Source organism: Taudactylus pleione, unplaced genomic scaffold, assembly GCF_031769625.1.
Source record: "Taudactylus pleione unplaced genomic scaffold, aTauple2 ptg000092l, whole genome shotgun sequence".
Classification (NCBI taxonomy): Eukaryota; Metazoa; Chordata; class Amphibia; order Anura; family Myobatrachidae; genus Taudactylus; species Taudactylus pleione.
This window is the reverse complement of record NW_028284494.1, coordinates 7,040,740-7,057,121: the sequence shown is the minus strand read 5'-3', so window position 1 is coordinate 7,057,121 and position 16,382 is coordinate 7,040,740. Positions and strand designations below refer to the sequence as shown.

Below are 16,382 nucleotides of genomic sequence, written 5' to 3'. Positions count from 1 at the left end.
GTGCTGTGAACACTTAGCTTCTTAGGTGTCACATGTCCCTATTGAATTTATGGGCAGGATGCTGCTTGAGCTACAAAATGGCTGCTCCCACTTCATGTGACAGGCCACATTATTATGATGTTACAAATCAAATCTGTATCAAGCAGAGCTGCATTACAATTGGCTCCGTTGTTAAAATACTACTAGAGGAAGGTGATATGGCCGCAGTGATGTCGCGCGCAAACGCCTCCTGATTGCGCAGAGAATTGGATGCATGGTCTGAGAATTTTAGTGAGCATTCCTGGGAGGTAAATGGGGGAAGCCGACGCGGGCGTGTTGCTGAAAGCGGCTGTGTTCAATGACGCACAGCCGTTCACACTGGAAGACATACTCGGATGGAGAAACTGCACCTGCCATAGGGCTGGTGAAAGTTATGCTGGTGCGACCCATGGTGCGCTGATAGCAAGTTTAAATACGCACAGTGATGGAAATCCACCATCCTAGAACACTGCAAGTGGGCGTTTCAGCTGTTTGAGAATCTGGCGCGACATTAGCATAAAGACGCGGAAGTGACTGCAGTAATTGGATAGGCCCATTATCTCTAGTCCAGGAAACCCTCCTCAAGCTGGGTACACTGAGCGATGTGTACCCAGCCTACAGGAAAGTTCGGATCGGATCCTGGGTACATATCAGAATGAGGTAATGAACGACACCTCGTGCTTCAATACCTGCAATGGAGCTACTTGCAGCACGGCCGACCTGACGATGTCGCAAGCGGCTGCTGGAGAGCGCATATTGGTCATACACATTGAGCGATGCAGCCGATATGTTGTTCTGAGTCGACCGGCAACGACATATTGTGCCAACATCGTCCCAGTGTGTGCCCAGCTTAAGAGGAGGAACATTTGTGGAAATGAAAGGAAAGTTACCACATTTTCATCACATGGAGCGTCCATCTCGAAGACCCAAATGTTGGAATGTTTTAAAAGAATTAAAAAGTGGTTATAATAAAACAGTCATTAAAATATCTAATATGGTCTTATTTATTTCATGGAATTGCTGGTAACGTTTCAAAAAAACCACAGGATAGCATGGAAAATGTAGACTAAAACCTCGGCATTTGTTTAGCTAGCAAGAAATTCCAGCTGTCTATTGCTCCTCTAACGCTCCACGTCCTGTACAGGAATCAATGTATAGTATATTCTCTGATATTGTAGGATCAGGTGCTTCTGAGGCCTAATGAACATCAGATATGTATTCACTAGCAGGGTATGTTACCAAAGCAGTAACAAACAAAAACTGAGGGGGGGGAATGTATCAAACCTTGGAGAGAGATAAAGTACCAACCAATCAGTGTCTGTCATGTTTCAAACAGCCTGTAAAATGACAGTAATGGTACATACACACGGTCAGATTTTTCTTCAGATCTGAACCATAACTATTTAAAAAATAGTTCAATCGTTCATATCTGAAGGAAAATCTGACATATCTGACATGCCTGGACGATGAACGATGCGCGTTCCCGATGGTCAGATAACGATATATGACATCTGATGTTTTTGCAGTCAGACTTGGACGATTCCATTCATTTTAATGCAGTCAAAAATCGTTCAATCATTCAAATCGTTCAAATCTTTGGTCAAATCGTTCAAATCGTTCAATCGTTCATCTGACAGATCTGACAAATCTGTCCGTGTGTATGCTCCATTAGAAACGGATTAGTTGGTAATTTATCTCTCTCCAATGTTTGATACATCTCCCCGTAACAGTCTAAACTACTGAGGTTCGTCCTTTGCTTAGAATTAATGTTTCCCTCCAGTATGATCACATGGTAAGGTTATTTATAACTAAACTAGCATAGTCATCATATGTCTCCACTTTCCCATGATTCTATATTTCAGACTCCTGATACACCCACATTAAATTATGGTTCCCAATTCAAAATCATCATTTTCTAGAATGCAATATTTATTTATTACCAGTTAGTTATATAGAGCACACATTTCCTCAGCGCTTTACAGAGAATGTTCACATCAGTCCCTGCCCAAGTGGAGCTTTCCCTACCACATGTACACACACACATGCACACTAGGATTAATTTCTGTTAGGAGACAATAAACCTACCAGTATATTTTTGGAGTGTGGAAGGAAACCAGAGCACAACCACGCAAGCACAGGAAGAATATACAAACTCCACACAGTTAGGGCCGTAGTGGGAATTGAACCCACGACCTCAGTGCTATGAGACCGTAATGCAAACCATTACATCGTCTGTGCTGCCAACAGAGCAGTGGATCCCAAACTGGGTGCCACGGGTTGGTGGTCCAGGAACAAATCTGATTATTTATGGTCCATGTGCCAGCGAAACCAGTGCTGGTGGCTGCAAATCATAAAATACGTGGACAAACAGAAGCACAACCCTGTCCACCACCACATACATGAACCTAAGAGTGACATGTATGCACGATTTACTGTCATTTTTTTTTTTTTTATACATTTCTCAATAAGAAACTTTTGGCCTAGGGGTGCCGTTAAGTGCTAATACTCTAGGGCGCTGTGATTTAAGAAAGTTTGGGAACCACTGCAATGGTGAATTGATATAGAGAATCTGATTGGTTGTTATGGGAAACACCACCAGTTTTCCTTTTTAGAAGCATTTGTAATTCTACCCCTAGGGGAAATGTAATAGCCTGCATCCTGCAAGCATCAGCGACATTCCAGCGAGTTTGACCGTTGTTTTAAAGTGCAGCTTGGTTTTGCCTTTTAAATGATTAGCACTTTAATACAAACGGGCAGTCACGATAGAATCTCAGAATCAGAATCTCACGGATGCATTTACAGACGCTTATATTTCCCCCTAAAAATAATAACAATGGTAAATTGGCTGACAGTGTATACAAGCAACAGACAGTTCATATACAATTCCAACACATTTAACAATGATAAATAGATAAACATTCTATAATTTAGTGCTTTGGCTATTGATCTAGAAAAGCAGGCTTCTATATAAATAGGGATAAAATGCAGATTCAAAGCAAGAGCTGATGTTATATAGATTAATTGTAAACAGATTTTTAACTCCGAAACGGTTTTAACTCCGAACCGGCCATTGAGAAGCGTTTTGTCACCAGTCACATGGTTGTGACGTCAGAGTTCCTGTAAACTACTTTACTTTAGACCTAACCCTCCGGGATCACAGTGCAGGAGTCGGGAGACCAGCTGACCAGAGCCCCAGAGAGAGGATCTCAACGGAGCACCGATCACTGAGGTAAGCGAGGGGATTCGCAGGGACAGATCTTTATCGCAAGCTCTGTTCCTGCAATTTAGTCGAAAATATCACACTACAACCGCATTTGAAGAGACATGCCTGTTACATCCTCCAATATATTACTGTACAAACGCAAAGCACACTGGGGGTAGTTACATGATCTGAGCGGCTGATTATTATACCCGCAAAACATTACCTAATGGTGATAAGAGCAGAATGTAAATCATACTGCCCTTATCATTAAACAAGCAGTAGGTCATAAGGAAGCAATAAGACATTATAAAAAAACAAATTGTAGATTATTCTAACTATTATTGAATAGACTACTTCAATCCTTTGTAGGATTAGCATTTCTGAGAAAACGGACAACCCGAATGATGAAACGGCATGCATGTTATGTGCCAACACGTGTAATAAATAGTTGTTAATAATAAACCAGGGTCACATCCAGCAGCTATCCAAATAACAGGTCACAGTGGAGTGTATGGAGTAACCTTAGTGACAGCACGACCTGTATTCATGGCACCTAGCAGTGGTGTATTGATCGGATAATACATGGGCAGGTTTCCTTAGGCCACATTATTTTTCTCATTCTAAATGTGAGGTACAATGTTTATTAGGAGGACACAATCTACCAGTCCCATATTCTTCTCAGATATCTTCATAAGATAAGTAACTGCCAAGGTGGAGATCACAAGGAGAACATATAGTAGATCTACACCAGTGTGACCATTCCATTGGGTGACTTGTCATTTGCCTCAATATGCTGAGACGTGGGGAGATGTGGTGTATAAAAGTCACATGGAACAGCATTGTGTGGCCCACATAGCTAACATGAAGACTCTTACTGAGATACAGTAACCACAGGGACTTACCCTAAGTTACTGCAGCTTCTTACGATGCCCAGAGATAAGACACATAAATATGTCCCATCTCCTGGAGGGTAATAAACATTCAGCCAATGCCTACGTCTAGCTAACCTCTTCCACTCAGAACAGAATGAAGGCTCATGCCAGAAGAGGCCATCTTTGTTTTTATCCGTGAAAATAGGTATCATTAATGCTGGTCACCCAGAGTTTGTTTTTGTTTTATCATTAATTTATAGTGGGGCAGAAAGATCATCATTACCCAGATGTAGGGGCACATACCTTCTCAGGAAAGACGCTCCCAATTTTATTTACCTGCCTGTCACACGGGTGATTCCACCTAGATATCGCAACAATAATGGAACTAGGAAGTGATCAGACAATTATTAAACTTCGGATTCATAGCCACAACAGAGACTCTTATTTCCAAGTATGCCCACTAGTGGTAAAACCAAGTAATTACACAACTTTTACAATGGACCCTGCTGCTACGGAAATTAAAGCCAAACATACAGAAAGTATCAACTTGGACAATTGTGTAATTCTAGAGTAATTATGCACGGATTACATTCTAGACCAATCAGACATATTATTGGCAGCGGCTACTGATGTTCTATGATTTCTGTGATCAATTCCATGTCAAACTGTACAAAAAAAAAAAACTTATCTGTACAAATCACCCTTTTAATTTGAGTTGTTTTAGCTTGGCAAGTAAAAACACTCAATAACTGTCATAAACAAATATGTTCCATTTGGGAGAGCTCATTATTACTCATAGGCCTCCCAGCTATGGTATTGCCAGCACTTCCTTCCAGGATTTCATGTGCCACGGCTGACTAAACAAAATCTTAAAGATACAGCAACACCAAGACATACAAAATACTTTCAGATTGCTCTAATCCACACATTCAGTGCCTGTTGTGGCCTATACTAGTACATTTATAAAGAATAGAATCTCTTACCACTTGTGCAGTCTTCTACCCTCACAAACTGGCCCCAATGATGCCCGAATAGGTCCGAATGCCCAGTATGTAGACCAAATGGCCACATTTGGGATAATTTGGTCACCTAGAAAATGTATTTTCCCACAGAAGTGTACCTGTAAGGTGCCAGCTGCACTCCATTATATAAATCTTATCCCCAGGGCCTCAGAGGGAACAGTCACAGCAGGGAAAACCCAATCCAACCCTTTGAGTGAAAAGTGATAAGAAAGTGATATGATGCCAGCCAATCAGCTCTCAACTGTCATCTCACAGGCTGTGTTTGAAAAATGACAGTTGGGAGCTGATTGGCTGGCACCTTATCACTTTTCACTCTGTCTCCTAACACTACTTAGTAAATAGACCCCTTTATCTCATTTAAATAATCCTGTCCCACTAAATTACTCCTTTCCTCCAGCCATATTCACCCGCACATCCGTAGTCCTCCCTTCAAACAGACAGCATTTGGGCTGTTGTTTTACATTGTTGCAGTTTGTAAATGGCCCAGGGTGGGATGTAATGCAGTCCCTATTTACATGCATACCAGCGTTATTGAATGCTGGTATGCATGAATACTTTCCCGCCAGGACAGTTCTTTCAATATAGAGCTGACCCAGCGATTTCCGGCTTTATGACCCGGGAGCGGTAATGCGCATGTACGGCCAGCAGCCAGGTAGTTTTGTGTAAAGAAGCTCATAGGCATCTATAGGCAACACCATCTACAGTTGGTGTTGCCTATCGGACAGAAGCTCCATAAGTTGCACTTTCTGGAGCTTGCTTCATATGGTAAAATCGCAAACCCCATAAAAGTCTCTTGGGTTTGTTGTGCCACGGATCCTCAGCTGATATCGGACCTTTTAAATACATATGGTGTCCCATTTTCCCGTTTGACACATCCTATGGTAAATGATACAAGTTCGACTTATTTCAAATATCATTGTCAGATTTAGCTCAACTTTTTGGATAGTGGGGAAAATGTATCAAACCTTCTAATGAGTGGATAAGTGGACAAGTTGCCCATAGCGAGCAACCAGCTATAAGATTCACCACTTGTCCACTTCTCAACTTTACTTTACTAGAAGGTTTTATGCATTTCCCGCAGTACAAGATTTGTCTCACAATAGTGAAAAGTGAATAATTTCAGTCATTATTTTTACAGCAATAAACCACATCCAACTATGTAGCAAATGAAATGGCCTACAGCTCTACCCCATGAAAATAACTGGTATGCTGGTCCTGCCAACACGTCATGGGTTGACAACGATCAGACAAATACATACTGTACCATTTATAAAGCCAACTCCAGGGAAATTGCTTCTCAGGTAGTTACACATAAATAGGATCCCAGGACTCCAGATATATGTCCATGTACGTTAGAGGCACACTTAGAAAATCAGGTTTTCAGAGAGACGGAACAAAGGGGGTCATTCAGACCCGCTCGCGAGCAAAGTTCGCTCGCTAGCGGGTCGATGTTGTGAGAATGCGCATGTACACGACGGAGGGAGCTCCGTCGTGCGCATGTGCGAGACCCGGCGAGCGACGAGAAATACGTCGCCTCGGGGTCTCGCACCAAAGGGGGCGTGCTGTCGATGATGAGTGACAGCACGCCCCCTTTGGTGGGCGTGCCGGGGGCGTGGTGGCCAGATGGAGGTGTTCCCATGGGAACGCCTACCGTCTGAGTCCGGCCCCACTGACATCAGTACTGATGTCAGTGGGAGTGACTTTGGCTCTGATAGAGCCAAAATCACTTCAGGGCTTGCGGCAGCGAGACCCTACCGCAAGGGTCTCGTCGCAAGCCCGATGGTCGCGATGGTCTTGACCATCGCGACCATCATCATGGACGCTCGCATAAGCTGTGGGTGGTAACCCACAGCTATGCGAGCGTCCATAAGGCCGCTCCACATTTAAATAGGACGGCCCTGATTCAGAGCGAGCATTCTGCTCAGAGCGTTCAGCTCTGAATCAGGGCCAAAGAACGCTGATTCTAGAAGAATATGTTAGCGGTCATTTACACCCACTGGACACAAACCTGCTGATATCACTTTGCTGATGTTCACCTACATTTGTGTACCGTGACTGGCTGCAGCCTGACAGGAATACATTATGCTGTCAGATTCGTGTCAGCATTATACATGTTGGCTGGTCCTCTCCTGCGCATGAAGCTGCAAAAAGTTATAAAGTCAGATTGCAGCCTCCTTGCACAATCTCATTTCTCCACTTGTTAAATGCAACTTTTTACAGGTTCTCCTAAAATCCTGCTCATTTAAAAGATCATTAAATATCTCCTAAAAGAGAAGAGATACCGCGTGTATATCCTATTGCATGATTGCACAATTATGTACCTCACTCCGGGCTGTAAGAGTCTCTCCTCTGCCGCCCGACAGAATTCCTATCAATATGTGAAGCACAACGTGAAGAATATTTTTCCAGCCATTAAACCAGAGCAGTTTAACATATTAATAATAATACATTATAATGTTTTGTTTTATTTCATTAGCATTTTACAAATAGAAGAATTAGTACTGAATTAAAATTATATAGAAGTGGATTGATGTCCTCGGTACAAATGTCAGTAATGTGACCTTGGATTCGTGAGTCCCACACGCAACCAGGGATTAGGTTTGGAAAAGCTTACATTACTGTGGTCAGTTACCATGGTGAGTGGGCACGGTGGCCTAGGTATGCCAAAATAGTAGACAACATCTCTTTTGTGAATCCATTTTGACTAGCTATAATAATATGCTTTTTTGTCCTGGCCATATAAATTAATTCACCGTCTGAATATGTCATCGCTGTTTGAAATGCATTTCTCTGCTGCGCAGTCTAGGATGATTTCTGTAAGATGCGCTTTGCCATATTTATTTAAAACCCATAAGTAAGCTTACAAAGGTCCCTGGTTACCCATGCCATGTATTATAGCCGAGGCCTGATAGCGGTTAGCTATAAACCCTGTACAATAATATTGATAAATTACAATGCTATTAAACAAAGCTTAAATGAGCCAAGAGTGCTCTCTCAGGTTCTAGTCATAGTACAATGGCTGGAGCCCCAACGTTTACCATTCCAAAGCTAACAATGGGGTCTATGTACTAAGCATTGGAGTAAGATAAAGTGCTCGGAGCTATAGTACCAACCAATCAGCTCATAACTGTCACTTTACAGGCTGTGTTTGAAAAATGACAACTAGGAGCTGATTGGTTGGAACTTTATCTGCACTTTATCTTTCTCCAAGCTTTGATAACTATCCACTATAGGAATGGGTATGTAATGCCGGCTATAGGGATGCCTCCTGTCACAATACCGACAGCGGCATCCCGATGGTTGGTATCCAGACAGGGGTTGGGTAGGTATTACTTACCCTCCCTACTTCTTCCCCTAACCCTCCCCCTCCCCAATAGGTTTAGGAACTAAGGCTTCCCCCTTAGTGCCTAAAGCTAACCCCCCCAGTGGTGCCTGACCCTAACCCTCCCCCCTAGGCGTGTCTAATCCTACACCCCCCCCCCCAAAACCTAATGCTAACCCCGCTAACTGACCTAAACCTAACCATCCCCCCACACCTAACGCTATGGGCGGCCCCCGGCTTACCTTCGTTCGGGCACGTGTCCCCTGGATTCCGGCGTCAGTATTTCGACGCCTACCTTAACGGGATTCCAGCATCGGGATAGAGACCGACGGCGCTTAACTACATCCCCCACTATAATATGACTGCACACAGCAACCACAAGGCACTTTTCAGACCTGCAGACTCTCTGTGTAACCTTAATAGCTCATAGACCTAGGTGCTGTGTGTGTAATCCAGTCATCTCAGCCAGCAACTGAAACAGTCTGACCGGCCATTGCTCACGTCACACGCATAAGAAAACTAAATTCACAAAACTAAAGTGACACTGCCCCTATCTAATACCTAGCCATATGGATTTACCAATTCTTTAATATGACTTATTTCAAAATAAAAAAGGGTATAATCTCATGGATGCATAAATCCAATAGTGTGTATAAAAAAAATGTGTATAAAGAACAAAATAAATTTTTGTATATATGAATAAAATGTATGGTATTATAATGTCCACTGCCACAAAACAAAATATACAGCAATATAATTTTGATTGAGGAGATACTGTTACCCAATCCGGTCTAACTATAGTTTTTAAAACTATAACTGGGGTCTTGGCACCTTACTGTGTTCAGCTCTAGGATGATGACCTCCATTTTGAAGTGGGAGGTGATTGAATAAACTGTAGCCAATCAGATTCTCAGAATGCTCCCAGCAGCTGATCAGTGGGAGACAGAGACCTGTCCACGGGTCTGATTACCTAAGTAAGGAAAGGTGAAAGTCATGGCATGTGGCGGGGAATGGATGAGTGTGGGAAGCCACAGACTGAGAGTCAGATAATGTATATACCAGGTACCTCCAACAGCACAATGAGTTATGTGAGGCTTCTATCAAACTGATGCAAGAAAACTGTGGTGTCAAATGCATTTCTCTATGTACCAACATTTATACATCAAAATTCTTGCTTTGTTATCACCTAGAGCAGGGATGGGGAACCTCAGGCCCGGGGCCGTATAAGGCCCGCAGAATCATTTGGTCTGGCCCTCTGAGCTTTTTTCCTGCTAGCCTCATCTGGTTAGCAGGGTGCCTAGAATGGCACCCTGCAGCCAGAATCTATGCAGCAGTGCCGCCTGAAGCATCCTTAGAACACTTCAGAAGGTCACACCGCTGCCCTTACAGCTCCCCGGAGCATCCTTAGGATGCTCTGGGCATTGCTGTAATCACCGACGATTGTGACCCCATCCCATGTGACATCACGCTGAGGGGCGTGGCCTGCACCGGGCCCACGAATAATGTTATATATATCAAAAATGGCCCTCGGCACAAAAAAGGTACCCCACCCCGGACCTAGAGTCAAACATACTGAGCTAAAGCAGTTCCTGTCCTGCCTGAAGGGCCATGAGTCGCGAATTGCAATTAAAGCAAATACAGCTTGGAGCCAGGCAGCCAATTCTTACATCTTCTGCTGTATGTCTCTAATAAAAGACTCCATTACACAATGACGTAGGTTATGTAGTTTGTAAACATGGCTATATAAAAGGATAGGAATAAGCTGACCGCGTTCTCATTTATGCATCATATAATTCTGTGCTCAGACTACCAGATGTCTGCTCTCCATATAATGTGTACTTATAATTCTTCTTGTTGTATAATTTGCTCCATAAGTGAAAATGCAATTAGGTCAGCAAGCAACGTGTCCAGGCAACAACTGTACCCACCGAGCTCTTAAAATGAGTTTGATTTCGGTAAGACTTGGACTCCTATGGGTCTAACAGATGTAGTAACCTTTGTGTACTAGAATTACATTGTCAGTGCTGCTTTGCATGGGTTATTTGTAACTGGGGATCTTATGCTTTGGAAAACAGATGTTATTTATAAACTTGGCCACATAAGTTTAAACTGATTGTGTTGCCAGATGCAGATAACAGCAATCTGTCAAATAAGAGAAACTCTGATGTGCCCAGTAGTCTCTACAGTGCTATTAGGAATCCTGTGTCATCTACAGGAAAGTACAGTATAGTTTATGTTTCTAAGTAGGAGGACGAAATAATATAAAAAAAGACCAGGCACTAAAAGTTAGTGACCCGCTACTGAGAGGTAATATCCCCTAATGCATAGAAATACATAACACACGTACCAGCAGGGAGCAGCAAAGTAATGCTAACACATCTGCGGGTCCAACAAAATGAAACTAATATAAGTGAAATTCATTTTTTATTAATCACTTTCAATCAACAATATACTTACAAATAAAAAGTCAGGACAGCAATTCTATCAGATGATAGTGACACAGTTAATAGAATCTAAAATATGCCCGTTACACATTTAGTAGATCACTGTATTGTATTGTATTCTAGATCTTGTATAAGTAACTAAACTATAAGACCATGAAGCCTATTTAGCAAGCAAAAATCACGCGGAAAGCCTTAAAGACTCTGTGCTGGGGCAGGCTCTTATCGCCATTCTCATAAATAACAGAAAATGTATATGAAAAAGACAGGACCACAACCCAAATATAACTATGTAATCATAGGCAGGACTGGTTCCAGGACTGAAAGTTCATTAACAGTATGTAAATGGCAACTTCTCTTCTGAGATTTGATTAAGCCAACAATCATCCAACACATTGGGATAAGTTTGCCATTAGGACTGTTAGCAGGGTTCCCGAGCCCTCTATAATACATAAAGTGCAGTAATGTCATATTAACCACACCAATAGTCATATTACATTTAATTATAGTAACAGGCTGAGCATTCCGATAATCCCAACAGCCAGCAAGTAATGTGCCAAGAAGCAGAACAGTGGTATCTTACAGTGTGTCTACAGATTCAAGGTCTCTCTGCCTCTATATATATCACTCTCTGGGCCTGGTGCACAGTTGTAAGTGTTCCAGGTATACTGTACATTGCTCAAGGAAGCGTGCATGGGAAAGATGCATATATTTGTAGAAAGCCAGATTTGCACACATCTCATCCGTGTGCGCTCCTAGGTTACCATCAGCAATGCGGACATGCACCTACCCTATACTATGTGCAAAATAGAAGCCTCCAGACATTTCCGTGAACCTTCTGTAAGCTTTGCTTATGTGCATACAGCCCCACACACTCCCGTTCTGCCTCTTCAGCTGTAAGTATAGTCTCCACATGGCCTGCACTTGTGTGCGCCCATTTTATAATAGCATGTGCAATGCAGAGTCACGTAAGATACACGGCTAATGGAGGAATGGTGTGACCTGCACTAGACCCTTTATCCTTAGCAGGGGTGGAACCAAGGTTTGCCCTCTCCCCACCCCAGAACACTTCTTACCTGTCCACTAGTGCTGAGCAATCTACCTTCTCTCCCTACCCGATTTGCCAGCCGTTGCCCTGCTATACAATACAGTAGCTTGGGGTAGTGAACAGGTAACGGGGGGGGTGGGGGGGGAAGGGCGATCACACTGATTCCCTTCCCCCGAGTTTGCCCCTGATCCTATGTCTCACATCTGCACCCATCTTCCTTTACCTTATCTGTACTCAACTGTTTTTTATGTGCGTGATTGTATTCAGTGTAGTTTGTACCAGGCTGTCTGACGCTGCAGTTATGTGGTGTAAGAGACTAACAGAGAAATAAGAGATCTGATTTTACTGACGACTGGAAAGAACAGTCTGTTAAAAATATAAAATCTCACTTACAATCTATGGGCCGTATTCAATTAGATGCAAATAGTCCAAAACCGCGGAAAAGTACGGCGGATGACGTCATTTCGCCAGGCGGAAAGTTGTCACCGTATTCAATTCCAAAGACTTTTCGCGTACACGAAAAGTCAATGCAATGTAATATGCGGAAAAGTTTCGCCTATGAATAGCAGGCGGAAAAAAGTGCAGAATTGCGGTTTTTGGGTGCAAACTTTGGGACAGTCCCCCAAAGATAAACTGTATATATATATATATAAAAAAAATTTAAATATTTTAGAACACCCCAAAAAAGTACTTTCATTTTGGTGGTGAAAAAGTTCAAAATTGGGGGACAAACTTACAAACTAGCGAAATAGACCTCTGGGGGGTACCCAGGTATGCCCCAGGTGTTTTTATAATTGCTGGTGCTTGCGGCAGGTGGATTTTTACGTGATTTAAAACATAAAATTAGCAACTTAAAAATCTGCTAGCACCCATTTTCAAGTACCCCAAATTTGCTGTGGCTACTTATTTTTACATAAAAATACTGCTTAACACTATTCTTCACCACTTGTGTTAATGCGCTAATTGGCACCAATTGACACAACATAAGTACCCCAAATACCTTCATTAGGGCTAATCGGGGGCATCTATAGTGATCCCCAATGTTAGTGCATATATTGGGGGGTGTCAGTTCCCCATTTTTGACAGGAATTTTCGCCTGTTTCAGCTTCGCCGGTTGCCGTTTTTGCGTCCTTTCTAACTGAATACGGCAAATAGCAGGAGTGCGCCCGATACTTTTCCACATGCAAAACAGCATACGAAAAAGTTTTGCGGGTGAGAAACGAATTGAATACGGCCCCATATGTACAAATTAAACATTGTTAGGCTTTGATAAACTCTTATCATCACTGATAAGGATTATGAAGAAGAGGAAAAATAAAAAACTCAGAATCTCGTCTCTCGCAGTAACATTCCAGGTTTGCAATAAAAGCACATTAAAGCCTTATTAGGATGTTGCATATATTTTTATCTTATAGAAACTTTCGCAACAGGCCAAAAATAGAAAAGAACAACCCATTAAAATAAAGTCGACCAAGAAGAGCATACAAGCACAGAAAAAGTAAGTACTATATATTTTGTTTAAAGGAATTATAAAATCGCTTTATTGTAATACAAAATATATTTAGATAATTAAAATAAAAAAATGCTTTAAAAACAATATAATATGCACAAATGTATAACTATTCTACTATAGGTTAACTTATTAAAGAGAATAAACTACACCCAAAATGGACAACAAACCTTCCAGTATATTTTTGGACTTTGAGAGAAGACGGGAGTACTCTGAGGAAATGAATGCACGCAGGGAGAACAGGCAAACACTACACAGATATGGCCCTGCAAAGTAGTAATGCCACCAATGGCAATAATAGTTGTTCTAACTAGGCTGTCGATTGGGTCACATTTTCTAAAAGCAGACAAGGGGGTAAATTGATCAAAGGTCGATTTGAGGAGTGATTTAGCTCTTCTCATATCGAATTGAGTAAAAAACGTTTTTTCACTGCATTTACTATTAATCGATTTGTTTTGCGGTTTGCAAAACAAATTCGATTTGAGTCGGTTTTGAACAGAGATTTGCTGTTCGATTTGGCATGTTCATGCACAAAACAAACTGCAAATCCCCGACAGCATAGAACCGCTTCATGCTTTCACTTTCAGCATGAGCGGTTCGTTCACTTTTCAGCATGAGCGGTTCAGGTCCCAGCAAGCCTCCCCTGCATGCTGGTACTTGGAGAACCACAAGTACCAGCATGCTGGACATTAAGGGCCCACTGGGACCTGTAGTTCACCTGTTAAGAAATGTTGAAAGAAACACACACACCTGCGGGGAAGGCTTGCTGTGACCTGCAGTTCTACTAGAAAGCTAATGTTTTAATATTTCTATTTTAACACTACACTAACACAATCAACCCGCCACCCACCGCCCAGGGGTGGCGAGGATAGCCCCGGGCTATCAGCTTAGGCTTGGGGTGCCCTGGGAGGGAAACCCCTTTATTGGAGGGGTCTCCAACTCCCCAGGGATCGCTGGCCTGGGCTGACTAAAGGACAGGGCTGATGCTGTGGCTGGGGTGCCCGGTGATAGGGCTCCCCTGGCTGTGGCATCAGTCCCCCGTTAGAAAGGGTCCAGGGCTGGTTCTGTGAATTACAGGGAGACCCTACGCAAATTTTTGCCTGTAATTCCAGATCCAGACCTGCTTCCCATAGCCCAGTGCTGGTTGAACTAAGTAGAGGGAGACCCTACGTAATTTTTTCCCTGTACTTAGTCAACCAGACCTGGGTTTGAACAGTCCGGGGTTGGTTCTGTTTTGGGGGGGGGACCTCACGTCAATTTTTTTTTTTTACTTTTAACTGTTTAATTACTTTTTACAGTCAGATACATGCAGGCATCTCACTGATGTCTGCATGTATCTGTGTCAATCCGACCTGCTCATGCTCAAATCGAAAGCATGAAGCAGGTCTATTCATTTGGTGATTTGAAGTCCGATTCGAAGTCCGATTTTGAGGTAGAAGTATGTAAAAGTACCAATGTTTTTCCGATGGTCGATTTGAGGCCGATTTGACAAAAAATTTGATTTGAAATTCGCTTTTACATTCGATTTGGCTTTTAGTAAATACCCAAAAGCAAAATCGAATACAAATCGAATGAAAATCGCACCTCAAATCACTTAAAATGTAAAATCGACTTTTGATAATTTACCCCAAGATGTTCTATAACGGAGTATATTAAACTACCATAGAATTACATTATTATCATGCCCAGTGGCTTTGCTGTTTGGAGGGCTAGGGATACAGAGGTCTATGGAGAGCAGTGTCCATGGAAATCTATGATAATTAAAAAAGAAAAACAGTATACCCCTGCAGTTTACAATACAAACCTTGAGAAAAGGGGACATCACATCCCGCTAATGTGCAGTACTTGTGACATGAAGTCTACAGTATATAAGTCCCATGTACAAAGATGGGTCTCATCAGATGATCGCACACTCCTATTATCTATGATAACACAAATTCTAAAACAAACAGAAGCTATTGTACTTACCGCGCCTCGCTGGCCTGCACAGAGTCCCCTCTACACACAAAGTTCTCAATGTATCCCGCGCTGCAATTTATCTGCGTCCAGTCGGGTTTGCAGACATCAATAAAGTGCGGCCTCAGGCGCCCTATCGTGTATTTGGCGATATCGGTCAGTGACTGGCTAACCGCAGCTCCAAAGATGAAGGTTCCGATGGCTTTGTATATTGTGGCTACATAGTTATTCCTGACAAAGCCATTTGATTGCAAGCGGTTATAAAATACGCACAGGACCTCCCCCAAAATGATCTGCAGAAGAGAAAGAGAGGAATTCACAGGTTAACAAGACATTCTGACTGCACAGCTTGCATGTGAATTACACAGTATTCAGCCTAAATGGTTATTAGTTCTACAGCCTGTAATATGTTCTTTGGGTGAGGCATTATTGTATAGCTCTGCCTGCAATAGAACAAACAAGTTTTATAACTCTTATTCCTGAAAAGGACAAGTTACAGCAGGCACTAAACATTCTTTTACTGAGTGTTTCAGCCATGAACCATTTTTTTTAAGAGAGCATCTGTACTGTATTACGGGTACAATATAACAGTAAATAAATGCATACACATAATCCTACACACAGTAATCATTTTTAGGTGTCTCCATCCACAGTCACTGTGAGGAGCACTGCTAGACAACATAAATAATTACAAGGATGCTTTATTTGTATATATTCAAAAGAATTACAGTTTGAAAAGTAAGTGAGCACTGAGTTTGTGTGATATTTTTATGTAGATGGTGTGGTTACATACCAAGGGCAACCCAGATGGTTCATTATATATCTCCCAGAAAGAACGGCACTCGGAAACAACAGAAGTGTATTCAGTCAAACGTTTTCGGGGTCTCATCCCTGTCTTCAGGACAATACACACAGGTGTGTATGGTCCTGAAGAAGGGGCTAAGACCACGAAAACGTTTGACTGAATACACTTGATTACTTATTCTGTTGT

At 42.3% G+C, this 16,382-nt stretch overlaps 1 protein-coding gene across 2 annotated transcripts in view; it reads right to left on the bottom strand.

Annotated features, from left to right (window-relative positions):
* The window catches only part of PLPP1 (phospholipid phosphatase 1), a 94,546-nt gene that overhangs the window by 19,318 nt on the left and 58,846 nt on the right, over positions 1-16,382 (bottom strand). For both annotated transcript variants that reach the window (XM_088469413.1, XM_088469412.1), the window contains exon 3: positions 15,404-15,684. In XM_088469413.1, the coding sequence (XP_088325539.1) occupies positions 15,404-15,684 (281 nt within the window). The remainder of the gene's footprint in view (positions 1-15,403; positions 15,685-16,382) is intronic.